At 30.1% G+C, this 27,283-nt stretch overlaps 1 protein-coding gene across 2 annotated transcripts; it reads left to right on the top strand.

Annotated features, from left to right (window-relative positions):
- The first annotated feature begins 3,466 nt into the window (after positions 1-3,466).
- On the top strand, positions 3,467-6,307 carry LOC107838861 (serine/threonine-protein kinase RIPK). 2 transcript variants are annotated; one of them, XM_016682101.2, is made up of 5 exons: positions 3,467-4,243; positions 4,453-4,588; positions 4,816-4,952; positions 5,072-5,195; positions 5,392-6,307. In XM_016682101.2, the coding sequence occupies exons 1-5, from the start codon at positions 3,860-3,862 to the stop codon at positions 5,919-5,921; spliced, it is 1,311 nt and encodes a 436-aa protein (XP_016537587.1). In that variant the 5' UTR covers positions 3,467-3,859; the 3' UTR covers positions 5,922-6,307. The 2 variants fall into 2 exon arrangements, with proteins under 2 accessions (XP_016537587.1, XP_047251744.1); XM_047395788.1 differs by having other exon boundaries at positions 4,102-4,243; positions 4,457-4,588.
- The last annotated feature ends 20,976 nt before the right edge of the window (positions 6,308-27,283 follow it).

The raw sequence follows: 27,283 nt of genomic DNA, 5'->3' as shown, positions 1-27,283 counted from the left end.
AATGGTCTCTATTTGTATTTTTCTTTTTTCTCCTTTTTTTGAGAATTTCTCTCATATATTTTGCACTTATGTGTTAAAAAGTCCCCCAAAAATACTTGATCAATTCCCATAAATCTAAATAGTATTTATTTTAATTGATTAACTTTCACTAATTTAACATAATTGTAAAGTGGTTACAAATCTTTTCACCTTTCCGTTTCTTCTCATTTCTCATTATAAACTTTACATATTTTTATATTTTTTTATTTTTGTAAAACATCAAAGAGTGATAATAAGGAAGAGTAATACCAATCTGTTTATATTATTTCTTTCATATGTTGTTTTCATAATATCATTTTGAGAATACTTCTAAACATATTTGCATATTATTTATATCAAGCTTGGATTTTTTCATTATTTTAGTATGTGAAATTTTTTTTTCTAATTGACTTATTTTGTTGTTGTTTTTTTGAATTATTTAGGTCTTCAATTTGAAAGAGCATGACAATCTGACGCTTGTCAAAGTTGCCTCAATCTGACTGTGGATTAATGTACAAATTTAAAATAACATGTATCATATATTCTAATGGATGTTGTGTTTGAAATATAGATAAGGTAAGGTGATATATGCTTATAAACGTATCTAAACAGACTCTCATAATATAATTGTTGTGCTGGTATGTACCATAATTTTTTTTTATTCTTGATTGATATAATAGTTTCATTCTTTCTCCATGTCGATACTGATCGGTAATCTGAATTTACCATACGTAACATTATAATAAGTGTCTGCAACATGTTGCCTATTGTTGGCTCTTCAATTGTCAACCAATATACAATAATTTGCTAATTGTAGAGTTTGTCTATTTATTTTTTCTTCAATTTATGTTTAAAACATAAACAAAGTAATGTGGTATCTCTAACAAGTTTTTCTTCTAATAATTTTTATATATTAATTTTGTTCAAAAAAAATGAAGAGTAATATTGATTGGGAAATATCAATATCTATGTCAAAGATATTATCCTCATTTTTTTTCCTTTATCCATTTACATAATGTTTCATTTTTGTATCAATTGAATTCTGCTACTCTTTTTGGGATATATAAGTATTTGATTGGCATTTAAATGCAATCATTGGATCAGAATGTATGTCTTTTTTATTGTGCGTACCGATTTTCAATTTAAAGCCCTATGCGTGTTTATGGTGTGAAAACAAGAGTGGAATTGGACTTAATTTTGCATATGGTGAGCTGATGAGTGAAGTTGATAAATTTCATTTTTGTTCCAAACTTAAAAGTATTCTGTTTACCATAAAACTAAATGGTTCTGTATATAGGAAAATGATTTCCCAATGACTGACTATTCCAAGTTGTTCTTTGAACTCTTAACATTGAGATATCAAAGTTTCTATCTTTGAGTGGTTTGTGATTGTTTGAGCTTAACAAATAATAATGAGGCACTTCTCAGCAATTTGGCTTTCAAATGTTTAGTAAACGAGACCAAGGATTGACAAATGTTTGAATTATGTTCAATGGTTTCTTGAGGCATCTTTGCTCTGTAAACTTAGCTACTACTGAAGCCCGATAAGGAACGTTTAGGTAATACCTATTTAGTATAATTTTTCCTCCCATCGCTATGAATTATAAAATTTGAATAATATCTTTAACATATTTTTCTATTGAGAAATTATAATTTTTTTGTCACCGTCAATTTTGAGTGATAGTCATATCATATGTTTTCACTGTGGCAAATTGTAAATATTCCGTTTTAATAATTAATTGAAGAAATTTGTCCAATCTTTTTAGTAGATATATCTTTTGCTAACATGAAATATTCAACAGACACAATCCTTAGTATAGCTAATATCCATCCTTGAATAAACAAAATTCTTTTTGTGTGCTTTCGTTATTATGATAGTTTGAATGTTGTTTTTGTTTGATTTTTTTTGTAGGATGTGAATTTGGTATACTAAGCTTTTAAAAACTATTTCTATGTGTTGTATTATGTCAAAATTATAGGGTTTCAGATAGTACTAACTAAAATCAATACGAAAAATTATAGTTAATATCCAATTTAAATATTATCTTACTTAGTCAGTATTTAGAAGGCCCATGCCAAAAAATAATAGTGATGGATGAAGAAGAACACATCATAATACAAAACATGGAAAATCATTTCATACTAATTAGAAGGTCTTATAAAAAAGTTTTGGACAAGAAAATAAGAAATGACATCTTTTTTTAATCTGAAATTTTATTTATGTTTTTTTGAACTTTTTCTTATCTTTTATTTTTTTTTATTGGACATTTTTGTAACTCATACCTCTTGATCGTCATAACTTTCAAATTTTTTATGTTTATAACTTCTCAATTATTTAATATGCAAGTTTATGATACCTAAAAATTACACCAATATTCTATTACTTAATTTCTTTTATGTCTAGCAAAATTTTGTTATGTGGAGTGTCATACAACAACAACAACAACATACCCAATATATTTTCACCAAATGAAGTCCGAAGAGGATAAGTGTACGCAATCTATATCACTACCTTTAAATACTCCAGTAAAGGTCCTAACCACAAATACAAAAATCCAAACTTAAAAAACTTACAAGTTGCATGTTATGCAGAGCAATTTATGATGAAAAATTATTTATTAACACAACTAATAACCTTATTAAAGAACAAGTTCAAATTGAAGATTTTATACTGGACACAAGAACATAAAAAGAAAAATGATAGAATATTCTAAAAAAGACAACTAATAAACCAACAAAACTTCAATGAAAAGATTTATATGTGTAATTTATCAATTTAATTAATATTTAACAATAACAATAATACTTCAAAACTTCAATGAAAAGATTTATATGTGTAATTTATCAATTTAATTAATATTTAACAATAACAATAATACTTTTATGTATTCATCGCAGCTAAGTTTAGAAAAAAATTATTTATCTATTTATTAATTTCTTATGACCACACGAAGCGCGGTTATATTCACTAGTGACCATATAAAATGCATGGACAGATTACGAGAATAATCGAACGAAGAATTGAACTTCTTAATTTCCTGTAGAGAAATGAATGTATTCGTACATCTACAAGTTAATTTCATGTACAATATGACTCATTATGTCAAAAAATTATGCTTTATGCACTTTGAGTGAATAAAATATTCTACAGCATCATGTAAACTTAATTTGCTATTACAGCTTATTCAATTTAATTTTTTTTAATTTTTATGTAAAAAATTGGATAGATCATGATAACGTTTAATATTTTATACACTGTAATGCTCAAAATTTAAACTCTTTTATGTCAAACTCGTACTCTTCCTAAAAGCAGAAAACTGGAGAAGTATTAATTAACAGAAAGAAAAGGGGCAGTTGAGAGGACAAAATATAATCGTCTTTGGAAGATATATCCCCGAGAATTGGCACTATACTAGAAACTTAAATAATTCAAATACCCTTGACAGCAAAGTACCAAGAAATTTTCGAAAGTAAAGCAAAAACTGCTGCCTTCCACATGTATTAAATGAAAAAGAAAACCCATAACAAACGATTTTTAATCATGTCATTAAAGTCAAATAGGTGGACAAGTCTGTTGCTGTTGTTAACTAATACAGAGACTAAAAAACTCTTTTTTAGTGTTAGAATATCTGTGATGTTTCAAGTACGTTTGATTTAGTGCATATTTTAATAGAGGGGAGTATTTATTACACATTTACAAGGAATAATTCAAGAAACGGTAGGCAGTGAGGCATCAAAGGTCTCAGTATATTAGGAGTAGTTGGTGATTGATAAATTAGTTATAAGCCTGTAGAACTCTTCCCACAACAAAACTCACTTGTCTATTTATTTGGTGAAAAAAATGACTCTTGAAAAGCTAAGTTGGAAATCAATCATTCCATGTTGCTCCATGGTAGACGGTAAGGTTGCAAGATCCAAGAAACAGGCCAGAAAACAAGTTTCATTTCAGAGGCTGACACTTTTAGACTTTGATGATCCAAGTTCACCACTATCTGCTGATGAACTCTCTAATTCATTTATTGGATCACGCCTTATCAACTTCACATTTACTGATCTCAGAGAGGTCACACACCATTTTTCATCTGCTAATTTTCTTGGTGAAGGAGGATTTGGACGCGTATATAAGGGATTCGTCGACGAGAAACTTAGGCCAGGATTAAAATCTCAGGTTGTGGCTGTTAAGATTCTGGATACAGATGGTCTACAAGGCCACAAGGAATGGCTGGTGAGCTATTTTTCATTATTTCTTTTTGTGTGCGTGCATGCTAAGTTTTTAAGAAATTCGACCAAGACATGCTTAATTAAGTGGAAAAGCTTGGACTGTGAGGATTCATACAACCGTAATTTGATTAGGATTGAGGTGTGATTATTCTTGTTGCTATATGCTAAGTTGACTTGTTAAAGAAGTTGAAATTTGTGAGTTTTTCCATGTAGACAGAAATAATATTCCTGGGACAACTAAGGCATCCACATCTGGTAAAATTGATTGGATACTGCTGGGAGGATAGTAATAGACTCTTAGTCTATGAATTCTTGCCAAGGGGAAGCTTGGAGAATCAACTCTTTGGAAGTAAGTTGCCACATTCTTTTCTCAATGTGAATTCTTAATATAGGCTCTTGCGAAATTAGATATAAATGACTGAATCATATCATAATATTCAGAAGATCATGGTCTAGAAACTGATTGATCCCTTTTCTTACACCATCTAAGTAGTAGTATATAGTTTTTAGCACTCACAGAACCTGAAATCGAGGTGCCTGAATAAGTCTAGCTGTCGTGTTTGTGGTATTATGCAGAGTTTTCGATCACACTATCATGGTCAACAAGGATGAAGATAGCATTGGGAGCAGCAAAAGGTCTAGCATTCCTCCACGAAGGAGACAAACCAGTCATATACAGGGATTTTAAGGCTTCAAACATCTTAATAGATTCAGTAAGCTACTCCTTCCAGCTCTCTTCCTATTTTTTTTTTTTTAAATCATGTTCTATTTTGTTAAAAATTAAAAAACTAAGAGATAGTGACACTTGAAACATGATCATCTATGTTTGTAGGATTATAGTGCTAAACTTTCTGATTTTGGACTAGCAAAGGATGGGCCAAAAGGCGATGATACACATGTATCCACACGAATAATGGGTACACATGGCTATGCAGCCCCTGAATACATCATGACAGGTAAACTACTCATTTTCATTATAAATTTTATTCAATTGATAAGTACTTCAACAGCGCAATTGATTTACTTGATGGTCAATAAATTCATGATTCCATTAGTTCATCCTTGGAAACTAATCTAAGACATTCTAGAATTGGAAAGAGTGATTATTGAGACTTTTCTAGCCCAACATGTGATTAGCTAATTCATTTCCAGGTCATTTGACGACAATGAGTGATGTATACAGCTTTGGGGCAGTTCTGTTGGAACTGCTGACTGGTAAAAGGTCTTTAGATAAATCAAGAAGAGAAGGAAAACATAATTTAGTTGAATGGTTAAGGCCATATCTAAGAGATCCAAAGAGAGTTGCTGATGTGATGGATAGAAGACTTGAAGGTGAATACCCAATCAAAGGGGCACAAACAGCAGCATTAGTAGCATTCAAATGCTTAAGTCATTATCCTAAGCCTAGGCCTACAATGGATGACGTTGTCAAGATTCTCAAGACTCTTCAGGAAGAAAACAACGGTACTGACTCTTCGATCAGTGATCCAATGACAACAGTGACATTGAACAGTGAATTTAGCAGCGGAAGTGAGAAAAATAAGGATGTTGCAGCACCAGAAATGAATAGAAACGACAAGTTCTTGAATGAGGAAAATCAAGGTTATGGTTGGAGACATCGAATCAATAGACAGAGAATGGTGGTATCTTACTCAGATACAGCTCTCTATAGAAGAGATTGAAGTTGCAAACACAGTTTGCAGTGAAGAATATAAGTCATTGCACTTCACATTAGACAAAAATGATAATAATTCAGAACATAGAACTATTAAGCATGAAGGTGGAATCTATACAGGCTACTAAGTATTAATGCAGTAAACAGTATAGTGAAGGTATAAGCAGCATACAAGTTTACTGTTAAGGAGACTGATTTAAGGTATAGAATTGTAATATAATTTTCTCATTTTTTTCTCTGAATTCTTCAGTTGTTAGATATGGAATTGAAAAAGAAAACAAGACTAGGCCAATTCTATTGTAAGATTTGAAATAAATGTCATTTCATACCTACTTAAGTGTGAACTAGGGATCATGGGTTAATGAAAGGATATTTGGATTGGGTTTTTTAAAATCACTTATAACTTTAGCTAAAAGTCATAAGTTGAGTGTATAAGTTGAGTGTAAAAGTATGTGCTTAAAAGCACTTTTTTATTTTTTCCAAACACAAATAGTAAAAGTAGAAAAGTCAAAAAACGAGAAACACTTAACACCTTCTTAAAGGCACTTTCTTCCTAACTACCTAACTTTTGGTGGTGAGACATGTTATTCCATGCATGTGTTGATGGGAAGTAAGAAACTACCTACTGTTATAATGATCCAGAAATCTGCTCAGCAGACACTATTTACTGTTGATAAAAAATTGTGGGTAGTTGTTGATAAAGGAAGAGGACTTTCTTTGTTTAATTAGGTGGAGTTGGTCTGAATTTCAACACCAACAACGTGACTGCATCAATCTGAAAAATGTAATATTTAAAACATAGATCCTTCATAATCTTTAATTTGTATATATAAATTCTGACCTTTTCTGTTGATTGAAAGGAACACTTCTCCTTCCTCCCAATCCCAAAATGGGACCTTGGCTTTATGAGGGCACTCGATTTCATTGGCACGATGAAATTGAACCAATTCAATTATTTACTTATTCAATGAGATTGAGTTAATTTGCAAGCTCACCCAATTTATTTTAATTTAAAATTTTCAATTGGATGAATTAGAATTTTGGGTAAGTCTTTCATTTGTCTATCATTATAGACAATAAAATATACAGGTACAATTAGACTAGTAATTAATTGGAAAAATTAACTAAATAAACAAATTAAATTGTTTATTACAAATTATAGCAACTCTTTTAAGTTTTCAAGTTATAGAAACTTTTATTTTAAAAAATGCTTTAAAATGTATTTTCCGTTTTTTAAAAAGCATATCAAAATAATTACAAAAAAGGAAAATAAAGATTTAATATAACTAATCTATAATATTTCTTACTTAAATGTAGTTAACCTTAATAATTGATATCAATCTCATCCCCCAAATCCCTCTAATCATTTTTATTTCTCCTATTTTAATGCGTCTATTAAGAGTTTCCATCTTCATACACTTTCATCTTTTTTCTACACAAAATAAATAGTTTTTGAAGGGATTTGAATAACAAAAAGACAAGAAAAAAATTGAACGATCTAAGGTAGGGACTGTAGTGGCAGAGTTTTAATTCATTTCATTCATATTTCTGATATCATTGGAATTGTTTTTTGATTCCTTTCTGCATAGAGAAACGTTCTAAAAAATGGCCACCTGAAATAATGCATAGATCTTTTATTTCTCTGCTTGTAATGCATGGAGGAAGATTGGATGTTAACGGTATTTTATTTGTGTAAGTTAATTAATCTTTTAATTTTTTTTTAAACTGTTCGAAAATCAATATTTCATATATCAAATGCATACAAAATCAAATAACAAAAACATCATTCGACCATGTTTCATTCATTCATAATGTTATTCTTATTGCTTTGAGTAGAACAATTTTGATGTAATGTTTATTTTGTTATATTATTTTATGTATGATTTTTGTATGTTGAAATTATGAAATACAGTATGTTGAAATTATGAATTTTCATATTTTCAAATTATGAAATTTCAAATAATTCCTGATGATGAACTATGTAATATATTTACAAGGAGACCTAAAGATTTTGCTGTAGATGGAACTTTGTGAGATGCAGATTCAAAGTATAGAGAATTGGTTAATGCAATATTAAAACAGTTGAAGATTGACATTACCTTAATTCAAATTGAGATTAAGTTTTTGATAAGTGATACATGTCTATCAATGCTCATACACATTGACACAAGAGTAATGGTGTATTTAGATTAAAAAAAGTAGTATTATTGATTTTTTTGTTAAATATCTATTGTATGTGACAACAAGATATATGTCAATGGATATTAATGAAAATACTGAATAATATGTTATTTGTGTTGGTATATAAGATTCTACATACAAATGATGATTCTTATTACTATTTTTAGTGTATGAAACTTGTATAGTACACAATACAATATCCATGAATTGTCTAATAAATTACGTCGAAATCAGTTTATATACTCATTTCATACTTAAGTAATACTTTTTTTTTGAGTCCTCAATGTATTAAATTGATATCGATGAAGTTTTGCATATATCACATTTGTATTGAATGAGTTTTATGAATGAGACAATCGATAAGAAAAATTATGTTTTATGTTACATAACCTTTTTAGTTTATGGAATGAATATTACATGAAAAACTATCACCGTAAATGTTAAAAATAAATTAATTGATAACTGTTTGATGTCAAATAATTTTTTGTTGCAATAAAATAATAATCAATATTTATGATGATTGATATTGATGTTTGCTTTCTGGCAGAAGAAGATGAAGAATATTATATAAATACTATGTTAAATACCAAAACTAAACTTTGTTCATACCAAAAATCTTATAAGGACAAAGAGTAATGAGCACCAATAAACATCAAAATACAATATTCATGTCAAATGTTACTAATTGCAAAATCGAAAAAATATATAATTTGATGTAGTTGATATCAAATTTAATATCATCTGATGCGACTTAGTTCATATCAATTTTATTCAATGATGTAAAATACGAAACAAATGTTAAAGTAGCATAACATTAAATAAATACTACTTAAATACAAAAAATAAATTTTATTCATACCAACAATCTTAGAAAAACAAACAGTAATGAGCATAAAATAATTAAATCAAATTATTAACTATCTTAGAAAAATAAACAGTAAATAGAAAAAAGATTCAATATCAATTTTTAACCAATTTAATACAGAAAAAGATCAAAATCAAATTTTATTAACTTTACAAACTTTTCTTGATTTCTTCGTGCCAACCTTCTTATCACCAACTTTGCCAACACTCACATTGGCCTTGGACCTTGTAACTCTAGCATTTTCACGATTTTTCATTTTTGATCTCTTCATTTTATGAGCGAAAATTTCATCTTAAAATCAGAATCTAAAACTTGTTCAACAACAACCTTTTTTTCTCTTATGAACCATCTTATATTCTGGAACAACAACCTTTTTGACACTAGCTTTGCATGTTGAGTTGCGGCTGCTTCAAGGATGGTGAATCTTTTGAAAAATCAATTTTAACAGACAAAATTTTGCTTTGATTATGCAAAATAGACTCACCTTCAATTACCTTGTTCTTTTTGTTTGATAGTGGAGATAGGGTAAAGCACCCCAAATCAAACGAGGGTCTAGATAAAATAATCGGACTATTTTGTTGTATTAATCTAGGATATTTTCTATTAGGGGTAGAATCAAATTTCCCTTTTTCTGACATGTCTCAAGAAAAAAAAATCAAATTAAAGTGAAGAACTATCAATCTAAGCTCATGAGTGAATGTTGGAAAACAAAGTTTCATATGCATGAAACTCAAAAGAAGAGAAAGAAAATGAAAAAGGTAAAGTAAAGACTTTTATTGGTAATAAAAGTCTGTAAAACTTGATAAAGTGTAGAAGTAAGTGAATTATTAAAGTTAATAAAACCCTAAAAAATCAAGTATCAATGTTAAAAAATATATTTACCATATTTGACTCCTTAAAAATGTGAACAAACTTTAAAATTTAATTATTAAAATAAAAAAAATCATTGATACCAATAATATAACTTGTAATAATTATCAAAAGATTTAATGAAGAGTGACAAATGCTAAATACTATAAATAAGAAATTAATATAAATAATAAATATTAAAAAAATGATTTTTGAATATTTAATTTTAAAAAATTTTAAAAAGTTGTTATAACTTGTAATTATATATTTAGTCTAATAATTATTGAAAAGTTTTTCTATAACTTGTAATAAACAATCTAAGAAATTTATTTAGGATAATTTTCACTAATATTAATTAAGGGTAAAGTAAAGGAAAAAGATCATGTCTGTTATACATGTACCATATATAGTGAATGTCTACTTTATCATATATAGTGAATACCTACTTTATCATATATTATGTATGTCTATTTATGAAAAAATTACAAACCCCAATGTTAGTTTTTCCCTATAAATAAAGGGTTTTCCCTCATTGTAATGCATCCCTCAAGAGAAATAAGAATTCCTTATGAGAAATAAAGAAGTCTCTCTACTCTTCTTCTTTGTTCTTTATTATTTCATAACACGTTGTCAGCACGAGACTCAGCCGTCTCAAATTTGAAGGCTAAGGCTAAGGTGTTATTATTTTTCTTCTTTTATTTATGGCTAACAATCTTACAAAGTGTGAGTTCATTGTGCTTCAAAGTTCGGGCAAGAACTATATTTCATGGGTGTTGGATGTTGAAAGTCACCTAGATGCTATGGGTCTTGGAGACACCATAAAGAATGAAAATACAGCATCTAGTCAAAATCATGCTAAGGCTATGATTTTCTTGCGTCATCATCTTGACGAAGTTATGAAAATTGAGTACCTTACTACTAAGGATCCACTCGTATTATGGAATAGCCTAAAATAAAGGTTTGACCACTTAAAGATGGCCATCTCCGCGAAAGCACGATATGAGTAGATGCATCTAAGATTTCAAGACTACAAGTCTGTTTATGAATATAATTTTGCCATATTCAGAATTTCTTCTTAATTGAAACTATGTGGAGAGACGGTCAATGATGATGATATAATGGAAAAGACACTATCCACTTTTCATGTCTCGAATGTGCTCTTACAGCAACAATATCGATAAAAGGGTTTCAAGAAGTATACTGAACTGAGTTCTCATCTTCTCATGGCTGAACAAAATAATAATTTGTTGATGAAAAATCATGAGAACCAACCAACTGGATCTACATCATTCCCTGAAGTGAATGATGTGCACGCTCACCATGCTAGGCATGGAAAAGGTCACGGCCGTGGTCATGGACGTGGTCGTGGACGTGGACGTGGACGTGATGACCAAGAAAGAAACACTATTTTGGGTTCTAATCATTCATCAAACAAAAAGAAAAAAGATGAAAAACGTGAAGCAATTACTTGTTATCAGTACGAGACTCTGCCAAATAGGTGAGATTATAAATCTAAAGAATTTCAAGGTTAGTAATTCCTTATGTTAATTGTCTTTTGCTACTAATAATATAATTATTGTTGAATTTGAGGAAAAATAATTAGTTTGGAACCATTATGTTTTAAATTTATTCCCCAAGAATAATATTATCAAAAGGGATCATGATAATATGTTGGGTTCAAGTCCCATCGATTTATGCCTAAGATACTTTTATATGAATAAGACGTTGAGTTTGAACCTCAATGCACCATATTGATGATATTATGATGGCTAAGGCAAAATAATGAGTATTTGGTGAAAAGTGATGAAACATGTCCTATTAAATATGCTCAATTCCTTGAATTGAATATGATAGCAATAAATCATATGTATGCCTCAATTTTCTTTTGAAGTAGCTATCATCATTTGATACGCCTAAGGCATGATTATATTTCATTCTTCCTGGGAATAAGAATGCTTAAAGCATGATTATATTTCATTCCTAGGAATGAGAATTTCGATTATTATAAATACAGATCTATATCCTAGGGGTGAATGTGACCGTATATACACTCGAATGTATTCTTTGTTGTGAAGATATCACAATCCACCTCTAAAAGAGGTAGAATAATTAAAAGATTGAATATCTTCAAGTTACTGTGATAAGAAACAAGAATGTGAAAATTTATCCAAGCATGATGAAATCATATGCCATAATAAACTAAGAGTTTATTGTTTATTGATATAAAATTCATGTAATAGTAAACCTGATGTTTACTAAAGAATTTTTGCACATATTATGGTAACTTGGAGTTACAAATACAAATCATTTAATCTATTGACATAAATGATTTTCTATCATGAAGATATGCATATTGAGTATTAGACATATGTTGAAGAAATAAAAGATTCTTCAAGAATTATGTATGTTGCTTGTTCTCATGATAAGTTGGTTGGACCAACTAATGTTGGGATTTGATCCCTCAAAATATGGAAAGTATAAAAGGTGAATATGGGCCCGTTCACCAGTCATGTGATCTATTAAGATACATCGATATAAGATGATCACATGTACATTTATTGTCAACCTGCAGCTTGACATTCATAAAGTTGTTTGCTCAATAAAATTGAGTTAAGAGCATAACTTCAGATTGTGTAATCAATACAATCTTGATGATGATGATTTGGCATTGAATGTCTTCGATAAATATCTAAATCATTGCTAATGAAAACAAAGCTTTATACGTTGGTCTGAAATATGATATGTTGCATACAATAACACTTGTATGCATTAGACCAATAAATTATAATTATTTGTACCCTATCAATTGGTTCAAGGTTAGGAGCCAACTATTCCATCTAATAGTTTTGATATGCGGTATACAATTAATAATATACCAAGATGCACAAAGATGGATTCCTCAATGAAGATGGAGGATAAATGTTAGTTTTTCTAACATAAGGGGGAGATTATAAGTAGCTATAAAATATGTTAGGAATTATCATCAGATCCTCATTCAAAAGATAATTCATGTAAAATGCCGGAAGCATCTGTTGACTCAAATTTAGAATTATATTTAAGCTAAAAGTTCTCCTATTTTGCGTTCTTAAAGGACAAAATCTACGCATGCATGAACTGTGGTAGACTAATCGGTTCCCAATGAAATAATCCTTAAAAAGGATAAGGAGCAAATAATCATAATAAGAAGGCAATATGCTCTTGAAAAGCCTATGACATAACATTTCATGAAACCTTATGAAAGGTTCAGGTACCTAAAAATAATGAAGTGATGAAATCTGAAAATGTTATGCCACGTTGTGAATCGATCCAAAATGAGAAACCTTCGACGATATCTTTAATACAATATTGACGCAATATTATAAAAGATTATGAAGATCTAAATTCTATGTTTATTTAAGCATGCTGACGTAGAAATATTTATCAAGTGACATGAAAGGATGCATCTTGGTAAGTGTAAAACTTATTTGATTTGCACTCCAGACACTTGAAGATGTCACATATGAAATATTGAATATTTTCACTTGACAAAATTTAAATGAAAATTTTCTAAGGGTTTAAAATGTTTGAATCATATAAAAGTTTTTGGAAAACTTATTTAGAATCCTTATATTGTATAAGCTTATCGCTTGAAAATTATTGAAACTCTTGGAGAGTTTTCAAAAGTAATAGAATATTTGCTTAAATTAGAACATGCATAATTGAATAAGAATTCATTCCGACCTCAAGAAAAGAATGAGGAACTCCTTGGTTATGAAGTACCATATCTTAGTGCAATTGGTGCACTAGTGTATCTTGTAAATACTACAAGGAATGACATATCCTTTTTCAGTCAATTTGTTAGCAAGGTATATATAGTTCTGCTTCTACTAGGAGACATCAAAATGTGATCAAACATATAAGCTTATTTTATTCTAAAGATTGTAGTCCCGATCTTGTTGACTATGCTGATACTGGGTATTTATTTGACCCATATAAATCTCGATCTCAAACATACAATTTGTTCACATATGGAGATACTGTCATACCTTGGAGATATACAAAGCAGTTTATCTATCCACTTAATTGAAACATGTTGAGATAATAGTTATTGGTAAAACTAGCCGGAAATGTGTATGGTTGAGATCCATGATACATTTCATTCGAGAAAAATATGGTGTGAAATGTGACAATGTACCCATAATTTTATACGGAGATAATGCAGCATGCATAGCACAACTTAAGGGAGGATTCATAAAAGGAGATAGAACGAAGCACACTTCATCAAAGCTTTTCTATATGCATGAGCTCCAAAAGAATGGTGATAGTTACATGCAACAGATTCGTTCAAGTAACAATGTGATTGATTTATTCACCAAGTCTCCTCCAATTGCAACTTTCAAGAAGATGGTGCACAAGATCGAAATGCAACGGTCCAAGGATGTTCTCATTAGGGGGAGTCAATACGCGTTGTACTCTTTTTTCCTTATGAGGTTTTGTCCCACTAGATTTTTCTTGTAAGGTTTTCAATGAGGCAACATATATGTGTATTATCTATCAATTAAACATTCAAGGGGGAGTGTTATAAATGTACCATATATAGTGAATGTCTACTTTATCATATATAGTGAATACCTACTTTACCATATATTGTGCCTGTCTATTTATGGAAAATTTACAAACTCCAAGGTTAGTTTTCCCCTATAAATAAAAAGGTTTTCCTTCGTTGTAATTCATCCCTCAAGAGAAATAAGAATTCCTTATGAGAAATAAAGAAGTATCTCTCCTCTCTCTACTCTTCTTCTTTGTTCTTTATTATTTTATAATAATGTCCATTCAGTCATCTAAATTTGTCACTATTTTTAGCTTCACTATACACTTCTTACCGGTATGTACCCTTTAATTCATAACTTTTAGCTACACGTGAGTTTACATTTATAATACTAAAAAAGTTGTATAAAATAGAGCATATGAATGAATTATGTGTAAAATCATTTAACGTTGAGAAAAAAATATATTAATTTAATATTCTAACAACACAATAATTTTATCACTAAATCAGTGTCACAATGTCAATACTTTTTTCATAATTTATTTTCATGTGAGAAATTATTTTACTGTCTAAATATATCTAATAGTGTTTGCACCCAAATTGTGTAATCATAAAATTGACCTAATTTGGTACTTAGTCAACAACAAACGAACACCAATGTAGCCATACGTCCCTCAAAAAGTTTGTGAAGTTGGTTAATCAATCTCCAAGATCTCATATTGAACAAAGTGTACATCTTGAACAATTCATCCTTACATATCACGATCTAAAATTGGCTTCTCACATCAATAGGTGGATGGATTTGGTGGTTAAACTTGATGTTGAAGTGTTGAATCGAAAGCTTAATCAATAATACACAAAATATAATCGAATAGACCGATGTGTACCCTTAATCCTAAACCTAGATGGCATGAATCTTTAGTTGTAGTTTTTCTATTTTTACTTTCATTTAATTTTCTTTTCTTTTTTTCATAAATTAATAAAATAATAAAAAGGTTAGTTGGTTATAATTATATAACAAATAGTAAGGACTCCTTAATCTAGTGTGAGTCTTGCTACGCAGAAATTTCGCAAGAAATTTCCTATTTTGTTTTTGAGTTGCTTTAAAAAATGATATGTTATATAGTTTAAGTAAGAAAGAATTTAATATATAAAATCTAGTTGATTTCAAAATTCTAAATATTAAGATAGTGCTGAAATAACAGTTAAATTTAGTTGATTCTAAATTTCTTAAATAATAAAATGACAATTTCATTAGCGTGACATCCATTTTTATAAAAGTTAAAAGAGCAAACGACATTTCGCTAAATGTTTTTAGTATTCTAAAATATAGAAGATAAGGTACAAGTATGATCAAACTATATCTGAATTTGCTATGACACATTTAAATTTTAGGAATAACTATATGACGTAGCAAATATAAACTCTTGATTATCCTATTTAACCTAAGTTTCAATTAATTACAATCTATCGTTTCTCTTGTCAATTAAATACAATCCATAACATTTCTCCTTTATTTCTTATTTTCTCTATTTTCTATTTCTCTTTCTTCTTCTTTTTTTATTTATCAATTTTTTCTTTTCCCTCCTTTTTGGGGTTTTCTTTTTCTTTTTTCCTTTTTTCTTTTTCTTCTTTTTTCCTTTTTTATTTTTTTCTTTTCCATTTGTTTCTTTTTTGTTTTTTTCCGTTTCATTTTTTCTCGTTTTTAATATTTTTTCTTTCTATTTATTATTTTTCATCCTTTTTCCCTTTTATTTGTTTTTATTTTTTCTTTGCAGTCTTTTTTGTATTTTTTTCTTTTTTTTGTTCTTTTTCATTTTTCCTCTTTTTTTTTGTATTTTCTTTTTTTCTCTCATTTTATTGTTGTATTGTATTGTATATTTAATATTTATTTGTATCATGTTATATATTTTAAATAAGTTATCATTTGTAGTGGAGTAGTTTAGCCGAGAGTATGTATAACTTATTATTTGTATTTCTATACAAATAAGTATATAAATTTATTGTATTTGCTTGAATCTAAAATATAAGAATATGTCATGTGTCATTCAATGAAAATGTATTGTTAGTATTTGTAGTTTAAATGTATCATTTGTATTTGTATATAAACAAGTATCATTTTATATGCGTATGGTTCAAGTTATATAAACATGTATTATTTGATGCAAATATACACATTTGTATTTGTATAATTTATCATTTTTATTTGAATTGTCCAATTTATATCAATAAATATAATTTGTGTCAATGAATATAAATATAAGTGTTAGTAGAAAGAAAAAAGATAAATTTTTTTCAATTATTTAAAAATACAAATGATGTTGTCAACTACAAATTCTAATATAAACAAATGAAATAAATGAAATTACAAGTAAAAATACAATATGGGGCCAACTTACAAATATAAATACCAATTAGCTCTTTAAAAAATACAAGTGCATCGATGTAAACACATGATTTTTGACCCTCCCTGAGTTTTAACCTATTTTTCGATGTTAAATATTTATATTTTTGTCCAATGTCTATTTTAGCTCTTATTTCATTTTTGATAACTTTTAGTTGAAAATAAATAAATAGTTAAAGTTACATTTTGAGATATTTTTATTTTTATGTGTAAAATAATACAAAAAAATTAAAAATATGTTTCTCTTTTAATTTTAATAAATAAATTAGTAGTTTTACTGTTATCTTAATTTTGGGCTATTTATAAATTTTTATTATGTTTTTATAAATATAAAAATTAATTAATCAATATTATTTTATTATTATTATTATTATTTATTATATATATATATATATTTTATTTTCTTTTAGAAAAGATAAATTTTATCCTAAACTACCCCAACCACCCCCACATTTTCCTCAATCCCCTCAACTCCCTCAACTTCCCAATCCCACACACTCATATAACACACACACAGATGAGAACAAAGGGGGAGAAAAAAGAGAAAACAAAAAAGAACATTAGCATACACACACAACACACGGGATGAAAAAAAATAGAAAAAAGTAAGAAAAGAGTGAAATAGAAAGGAAAAAAATAATAATTAGAGTTTGAGTTTGGGGTCTTGTTCGAGTTTTTGGATGTTGTTCGTACTTTCTTTAATCAGTTCGTCTTTCAGGTTCTTATCCATTTTGTATCATTTTATAAGTTTAAGTTGACAGAAGCATGATTAAAGGGATTCTTATGGATTTTTATATTGTTTATTATGTGTAGTTTGTTATTTATATGTAGTTTGTGTTTATGTCTTTATTTATGACTCGTGTGTTATTTTTTGAAATAATGTTAACTAGATTGGTTTTGAATTTAAAATGAGATAATATCTAAAGTTATTTGTGTTTAAAGATGTAAATTGTGTTAATTTACAAGTAACTAGCGTGTACTTGTGTAATAAACCACATTTTTTTTTATAATAATAGATAAATGTGCATGCACACACGTAAAAATCATACACACACGCAAACTTAGAAAATGGAAAACAAGAAAAGAAACATAGGAAAAAAAGAAAAGCAGGGAAAAACAAAGAAACAGAAGAAAGCTTAGGAAAAGAAAGCAAGAAATGGAAAAATTAAAGAAAATAAAGGAAGAGCAAAACTTTTTTTAAATTTTTTTGTTTAAAAGGACAACAGTTTTTTATTTAAGAAAAGAAAAAAATTAAATAATTATATATATATATATATATATTCATGTTATTTTAGTCATAATCAATTTATTAAATGTAATATATGATCTATTTTTTTTATTTTTTTTGTTAACTTCGTGATGATAGTTTTGCTAAATTTGACTTTATTATTAACCTTGGTACGGATTAAGTTAATTTGGATTTTAAGTAGTTTTGTTAAGTTTATGTATTAATAATTTGTTCGCAGAAGTAAGATTATTTCTTTTCGTTTAAAAAGTTTAGAAATATATATAATCATAATTGATAAAAGAAAAGAGAAAAAATAACATTTGTAAGAGAGGCGAGTTGCAAATTTGAAAGAAAAGGAGAAAAGAGTGAAAAAAATGGATAAGAACAATTGTCTCGAGTTTAAAGAGATGAAACAAATGCCTTTAACGCTAGGCAGATTTTTAGGCACGTTAAAATATTCGTTTTAATTAAGAATGTGGTGTACGCATCTTTCTGAGATATTTAAAAAATTCAAGGATGCAATAATGCACCTTGACAAATATTTTTCTAAAAATTAATTTTTCACTGATTTAATACAAGAGTTTATATAGTTTTAGTATAATAAAAACGAGTGAATCTAGGCCTTCAAACATAATTTATCCAAATAATTTAAGTGAAGAAAAGTTAATAAAAGCGACTGTGCTAGAAACACGGGACTCGAGGGGTGCCTCAAACCTTCTCCTCGGTCAACAGAATTCCTTACCCGATCTTTTATTTTCGCAGACCAACAAAGAGTCATTTCTTTTTTATTAGGGATTAAATAAGGTGACTAGGAACACCAAAACTCATTTCCAAGTGGCGACTCTGAAAATGATAAAAATAATCCCTACTCATACCGTCACTTTAATTGGAAAACCCTTCAACTTCGACTCGACCCTCGAGCGAAAAAGGGGTGTGACATCTCTGGCGACTTTGCTGGGGATCTAATTAGAATTCAAGCTTTTAATATTGACTTTTACTTGTTTTAATTATTGTTGATATTATATTTGTTGACCTTATGTGCTACTTGCTGCCCATTTACTGCTTTGGTATTGTTGAACTATAATCATAAATTGTCTTCTCTTATGCACTCCCCCTGAGTCTCTGAAATAGGATAGAAGGAATGTAGGGCATGCATTCTACCTTATTTTGAGATAGCCGAAGTGTCAAGGCACGTGATGAAGGATTATTAGTCATACATGTTAGGCGGGGTTTTGGATCAACAATGAAGTCGGAGTAGCACTGCTACCGAACAAGTTATCCCTCCCCGACCCGAGTGTCTGATCGGATAATCCAGTCTAGACACCTATCCCTATCAAGCTAAACCTAGTAAAACTGAAAATCAGAATCTAGTTATCTCTATTAGGTTCCTTTTTATTTACATCATGTGCATTTAACTTAGCGGGATTCAGCACAGGGGTTGGGTCTGTATAGAACAGGTGTCCTTCTTTATAATGACAACCATGTGTATCCTATGTTCTCTTTGACATTTATTTGGAAGGCCATTTAATTATTGACTGGCTTCAGGCGACTTAGTGAAACGTAAGAGAGTATATTGTTCTCAAATTTAACAAATCATTTTTCAAAAAAAAAAATATATGTAGTTTTTCTTTTAAGTCTTCATTAACTACGAGGGTCTGATTCTCTCTCTTTAGTGAGATACGTAGAAAATCCTTCCCGGAATACAACCCTATCTTTAAAAATTATTCACAGATTTATTGGAGAATATTTTGAAAATATGATTGTTTTTCATGGAAATTTTGACTTTTAAGAGTCATCACTTAATTTATTTGAAAAGAAATTAAAAAACCTTTATACGATACTTTAAACGATCCAAAATAGAAAAATTATTTAAATTTAAAGATTCTGAGTAAGCGGTTCCTATTAACATTTTAGGAAGGTTTTAAGGCATCTAAAACGTCCGCTAACTTACGGTTATCCAGACTGTTTGAAAACTATCTTTGACTAACTTTGAAAAAGAGAAATTGGTTTTTGAAATAAAGTGATTTTAGGAAAAGATTTGTATAAAAAATAAGTTTTGACGACTTACTGGAGGATTTAACCAAGTCTAAGAAAATGAAAAGCAAATAAGCACATAAAAGGGGAAAGGGAGGAGAAGAAATAAATGATTTAGCCTCTTAAGCTCAAATCCATCACCCTTTCCAAATCTAATTGGGCTTTCGACCCATTTTCCACCTGTCCTAATCTATATATTCGAGCATTTTGGCCAAAAATCCGTTTCACCTGTATTAGTGTACAACTTTGGCTTCGAGGCTCCAAATAAATGAATAAGTAAATGATTAAATGAATAAATACAAAAGAGACAGTAATAAAAATCGAGACTTTTCAAGTCTCTTAGTGATCTCATCAATGGGTTTTGACCCACTTTCCTTCTTCATCTATCTTCTAACACCCGCACGTCATATAGTCGACCTTGGGTTTAAACTACGAACTTGACTCGAAGAGGTGTGCCTCACTGGCCCATTATAAAATGCAAGAGGAGAGGAGACCATTTGGACTCAAGACATATTTTGCATGCAAAGAAAAGATAAAGAAATTAATATACGTTCAAGGCATAAAAGTGACATATTTCAAAGAAAAAGAAAATATCAAGAATCAATTTTTGAATTATAATGATATGGCACACTTGCACACATATAACAAGAGTGAGAGTCAATAGATAAAATGCAAAGAAAAGACATCCACTTGCATGCCTCATGATTTATGTTCATATTAAGAATGAATAAAGGTAAATGGAAGAAAACCATATTCAATGAATTAATGCGAAAAATAAACAATGTAAACTTGCGAAAGTAAAGGAATGAGGCAACAAGACAAATACTCATGACTTCTAAAATTGAACAAACATAGACACTAATCCATATAACAAAAGAAAATAAAGGTTAACTTTTCAAGAAAGAGAATCTTTAAATTTCAATTAAGGCAATATTAACGAAAATTCATACATCTAAATTACAACCAACATTTTATGGAAAAATGTGTAACGACCTATGGTTTATATTTCTGAGACATCGTTGATTCTCTTTTGATATTATGAATAAAAGAGAGACATGAATCAAGTCTTTACACACACAAAGAGCACATATAACAATCCGGAGTAAGAAAATAAGAATAAAAGTTTAGCATCTCTAAAAGTGAAATATCGTTCAATAATGATACTATACATGAGTCAAAAATATCCAATGATTCTATTTATCCACAAAAGTCTGAACTTTCTCATCATTTTGACAAGACAACATGTGAACAAAAGAGGAATAAACATCTTGAATCGAAAATAAAGCTAGCACTTCATATCTTATATGAGGATTTTGAAATCTATTAAAATAATTAGCAAGCAAATGACAAATTCTTGACTTAACTAATTACTACTTTTATTAAGGCAAAACAAACAATAATAACTATTTTTTAACATAAAATAAATAACTTTACATGTAAAAACAAACATATCTACCAACAATGAGTTTAAACAAGAGATGGGTATGTTTTTCAAGCAAAGATCTAAACTTTATACAAAATAATCAAAGAATAAGGTCAAAAGGCAACACAATCAATATTAACTATTTTTTCAACATGAAAAAAAAATCTTTACATGCTAAAAACAAACATATCCACCAACAATGAGTTTAAACAAAGCATAAGTACATCTTTTAAGCAAAGATTGAAACTTTATCTATAATAATCAAAGAATAAAGTCAAAAAAGGCACGTACAACTATTGCTAGCTTATTTTTATATCATGAACATAAAAATAATTAAAATATCGATACCACAACGTCCTATGACCTTCAAGAACCTCTACAACAAACAATCCCAACAAAAAAAATTATAACTACGAACTACGAAGAAGAAAAAGATGAAGAAGAAAACGATAATAAAACTAAAAAAAAAAAAAGAAAAGGTGTGTTTACCTTTTTGGGGGTAGCAAAACGAGACTACGAGCTTCATCGAAATCAACCACCACCGAAAAATATCGTTGGCAACTCTACAATTTTGATTAGCCGACCAACTCTATGAAACAAAAATATTTACTAAATAAAAATAACTATTTTGCTCAAAAGAATTTTTTCACCTTTCTAGCATTTTTTTTTTTACTTTTCAACCCCCTTTATTCTACCAAAGTTGTGGTAGTATTTATAGGAGAGAATGAGATTTTTCTTTCTTTTCTCCACCAATGTGGGAGAAAAATATTTATAGGAAAGGATGAGGATTTATTTCTTGTCATCCACCAATGTAGGAAAAAAAATATTTTGAGGTGTTTTTGGAATTTTAAAATTGAAGATAAGGTGAAGTGGAAGATAATGTGGGGGAAATTGTACCATATAGTATAATTTTTGAATTTTAAAATTGGGAAAGGACAAAGTTGGGAGGAAATATTATAATTTAGTACAATTTAAAATTATTTTTTGATGGGAATTGGGTAGAAGTTATAAGAGTTTTTGAGAATTTTGAGGTTATTTAAAGTATAACCCCAATTGAGATTTAAAATTTAGCCAAATTTATTTAATTTTGACCAAATTAAAAATCAATTGGCGGATTGCATTGCAATTATGGCCAATTTTATTTCAATTATGGCCAAATCTAATAGATTGACTAAATTAAATTGAAATTTGATACGATTAATATTTCTTTTATTCCTGAGCTTCTTGATTTAATAAAATTAGCGCATATTTATCCAAATAAATTATTTTGATAATAAATTATATGAAAATCAAGATTTTAATTATTATATTTATTTTCAAAATAATCCTTAATTAAAATTTGATATTTCATAGAATAAATATTTAAATAATTAAATTATATAATCCCATATAATTGAACACGATAATATATAATCGCTACTTAAAATGACAAAATTACGTAAAAATATATTTAAAAAAAAATATTCGGATGAAATAAATATTTTAATTTTATTAAAAATTGAAGAAACTCATGATTAAATTTAGTCGCGGAGGGCAAAAATTAGGTGTCAACAACTGCCCCATCCCTTTGGGTAGGGTGAATGCAAGTAACCCTAGGCAAAGGGAGGTTGACGTTCCTAATTGTTGTCCGACCACAGATTCAAATCTAAAAGAGGTTGGCTTTCACATGTGTTTCATGGAGTTATGGCCGGACCCTGGTATCAGGCCTCCTACATATCTCAGGTTACATGAAAATTCAGGCCACTTATAGTTTATAAATCTTGATTTACAGCGTGATTTTTAAAAAAATCACCAGTTATCTCGATTTTAAAGTTTTTGATGGAATTGAAAAGCTGGAGAATAAAGGAATTGGGGGAGGTTAGAATGCAGTTGATTTTTCTACATAAAACCCAACCTACATATCCTTGTGACCCAGGGAATCAGACTGCTTGTAGTTCGACTCAATCGGTAGAAAATATAGTCTTTTATTTCAGATGATCTTTGGCTCAGGATGAGTGACAAGTTGATCAAATTACGGAAAAAAGGCTTGTAACCTCTTAACCATGAATGTGGGATCGTTCACACCCATAGACAAGAACTTACCAGGACATAATTTCTAAAACTCTAAGTATGTTGTCACCCGAATTTGAAAGAAAGAGAAGGTTACCCTCGGCATGAGTTTAGAAATATTTCGAAGGTAAAGCTGAAACCAGAATATTCCAAAATACCCACATTCCTTCTAATAGGGGTGTTGTTGGGTGGTGGTGGAGATCATCCTTTTTCTCGAGTCTAAAGAGTTTAACGTCTCTCTCTAGACTATGTCCTATTTTGCTGTTAACAAAGAGTTCCACATTGTGCTGCGTCTTATCTGGAGTCATCTACACCTGTGGTTTTAATTTGAGATTTTCATTCTCTCGGATGCTCTCGGCAATGTCTCAAACAAAAATCATTAGTGCTAAACATAATTCACGAAAGAGGTATATAATCGTTACCACATCTCCACGTGAGTTGTCGCCTAAAAAGCAAAGTCATCCTTTTATGTACCTGTTTGGAAGGAAATAACTTGCAACAGCAGATTCAACAACCCTCTTGGTTGTTGCATAATTAACTCATTTGTCAGTTGAATATGTCTTTAAAGTGGGGTGGCTTTTTGAACATCGATGACACTTCATGGAGGACGGTCCCTGCAACTGTGTAATCTTATGCTGAGGTGAACCATTTTATTACCTATAATTACCTTTTCGGTTGTTGACAATAATTCTTTGTATCTGACCTCCGGTAAGTTCTGCGCATCTTTTGTATCGATATAACTTATTGATTCTCCTTGAATTATCAATCTTTGTATAATCTTGCGCATTATTTAATGTTGGATATGAGGCGAATTACAGATATCCTTTGAATTACTAGCTGATAGGTGATCTTGAACATTATTTGACCTTGGATAAGAGATGGCTTACAGATATCCCTCCAATCGCTAGCTCTCAGGTATTCCTACACATCATCCGACCTTGGATACAATATGACTTATAGATATCTCTCAAATTGCTAGTCCTTGGGTAATCCTGCACATAATTAATCCTGGATATGACGTGGCTTATAGAGTACCCTTGGACGTATCAATTTGATAATCTCGTATATTCTCCGGTAAGGATTTAGTTGTGATTTATGGATGACCTTTAAACTATCAATCTTAGGGTAACCTTGTACACTACCTGGTTAGGATGTCATTGTGGCTTACGGATGACCTATGGACTATCAACACATAGGAAATCTTGTACACTATCCTATTTTAAATATGACTTATAGATGACCCTAGGATTGTCAATTTCTAGGAAGTCTCATATGTCGTTTGCTTTCAGATAGTGACTTAAGGACGTCCCTTTGAATCATGTGTTTTTGATGCATTCAGATGACGATTCATAAAATGATGAGAAACCCTTGATGCCAGCGTATGCTATCTCGTATGTCAACAGATATTAGATACCGATGAAATGCTATCTTTCATGTCAACAGATATTAAATATTGATGATATCCTCGATGACAGCATATGATATCTCGCGTGTCAATAAATATTAAATGCCGATGATATCCTCGACACCAGCGTATGCTATCTCGCATGTCAATAGATATTAAATATCGATAATATCCTCGACGCCAGCTTATGCTATCTCGGGTGTCAACAGATGCTAAATACTGATGATATCCTCTATGCTAGTATATTTTATCTCGTGTGTCAATAGATATTAAATGGTGATGATATCCTCAATGCCTGCATATGTTATCTCGCGTGTCAATAGATATTAAATATGGATGATATGCTCAATGCCAGCATATGTTATCTCGCGTGTCATCAGATATTTAATGCGGATGATATCCTCGACGCCAGCGTATTCTATCTTACATGTTATCAGATATTTAATGTGAATGATATCCTCAACACCAGTATATGCTATCTCACTTGTCATCAGATATTTAATGCAGATTATATCCTCGATGCCAGTGTATGCTATCTCGCATGTCATCAGATATTTAATGCGGATGATATCCTCGACGCCAGTGTATGCTATCTCGCATGTAAACAGATATTAAATGCTGATTATATCCTCAACGCCACCATATGCTATCTCGCATATCAACAGATATTAAATATTGATGATATCCTCAACGCCAGCGTATGCTATCTCACGTGTCAATAAATATTAAATATTAATGATATCCTCGACGCCAGCGTATGCTATCTCACATGTCAATAAATATTAAATGCTAATGATATCCTCGATGCCAATATATGCTATCTCGCATATCAACAGATATCAAATACGATGGCCCTCTCAGCAATGAAATAAGATAAAATGGCCCTCTTGGCAATGAGATGATATGAAATGGCCCACTTGGCAATGGAAATGATATGCAATGACCCTCTTGGCAATGGAATGAGATGGAATGACCCTCTTAGAAATGAAGATGGTTTTGCCTGAATCCATTTGTTTGCATTTTTGCTTTATATGTGTACCTGTACTCAAGGTAGACAGTCAGTAGACACAAAATTGCTTTTGCTAGCGACTATATTTTTTAGAACAATTCTAAATATAATATTTATAAAGAAGATAAGGCACCTTTTTTTTTCCTTCATGGTCTCAAGAATTGAGATAGAAAATTCAAAAGTTCTTTGATAAATGGGTATTAACCCGTCTTTGGGGCTACACGAAAATACCATTCTTGAGAATCATATTCTCTGGTGTGGCTACCAACTTGGTCAGGGATTTTTTAAGAAGACTCTCATTTTTGTGTATTGATCCCTGCATCCACAGAAATATGATTAGTTTTGAGTGAAACTACTCCGTGTTGACCTCCTTCACTTCTCGGTTGCTCCTCGCCATCTTTCAGGTGCTCTATCATGTTGGTACTTCCACCTCGACCCTTCATTCCAATAGATGTCTAGGCAATCACTAAGTAAATTTTTTTATAGATTTTTTAAAGTTGTCTTAATTTTAGAAAATAGTTTCGAAAGTTTCTGTAAAAGCTTTAGAAAATCTCTGCCAGTCATGTCATGTACTAGCTCAACTAATGTCTTCTTCTTGGTTTTGACTATATCTAATGGAGGATTATCAAAACTCATCGTCATTGTTAGAGTGTTCTTCAAACAGTTCTGTCATAGCCGGAGATTGAGTCTACCTAGACTTTGTCACAGCTGGTGACTTCAAAAGTTTAATTTTGACCTCTGGTGTTGGCGAATTTAAAATATATTCCAGTGTTTGGTGGAAATTTTGAGGCCTTCCTCAAAATTTTCTGCCCCAGTTTAAAGTTTTTTGATATGATATCAACTCAAGAGGATCCGAATTCTTTGTTGGTCTTCGTTCTCTTTGTTAGATGATGATATTTCTCTTGTAAATTTTTGAGATCCCTTCTCGAAAATTCTACCCCAGTTTCCATTTCCTGGGGTTATATAATCGAGCTGTTGGGGCGCCTACGTATCCCTTTTTGGGAATTCAGGTCATCACGTAGTTCATACATGAAAGAAAAGGATAAATTTTCCTAAGGGGTTGACCGAAGCCGACATAGGCCGCCTACGTATCTCTTTCTTGGGAATTCAGGTCAAATATAGTTCGTACAAAAAAAGAAGGGATAAATTACCCTAAGGGGTTAACCAAATCTGACATAGGCCGCCTACGTATTTCTTTGTTGGGAATTCAGGTCAAACGTAGTTCGTACATAAAAGAAAAGGATAAATTTTTCTAAGGGGTTGACCGAAGACGACATAGGCTGCCTACGTATCCCTTTCTTGGGAATTCAGGTCAAACATAGTTCGTACATGAAATAAAAAGATATATTTTCCTAAGAGATTGACCGAAGCCGACATAGGCCGCCTATGTATCC

Source organism: Capsicum annuum, chromosome 8 (assembly GCF_002878395.1).
Source record: "Capsicum annuum cultivar UCD-10X-F1 chromosome 8, UCD10Xv1.1, whole genome shotgun sequence".
In the NCBI taxonomy this organism is placed as follows: Eukaryota; Viridiplantae; Streptophyta; class Magnoliopsida; order Solanales; family Solanaceae; genus Capsicum; species Capsicum annuum.
The sequence above is the reverse complement of the archived record's forward strand: the minus strand, read 5'-3'. Positions and strand labels throughout refer to the sequence as shown.

What these genes read in the sequence shown, in the direction of transcription:
- LOC107838861 (XM_016682101.2), top strand. Translation starts at nt 3,860, where the DNA reads ATGACTCTTGAAAAGCTAAGTTGGAAATCAATCATTCCATGTTGCTCC. An exon ending in AAGGCCACAAGGAATGGCTG is followed by an intron (nt 4,244 to 4,452) that starts GTGAGCTATTTT and finishes TTTTCCATGTAG; the next exon opens with ACAGAAATAATATTCCTGGG. An exon ending in CAAACATCTTAATAGATTCA is followed by an intron (nt 4,953 to 5,071) that starts GTAAGCTACTCC and finishes CTATGTTTGTAG; the next exon opens with GATTATAGTGCTAAACTTTC.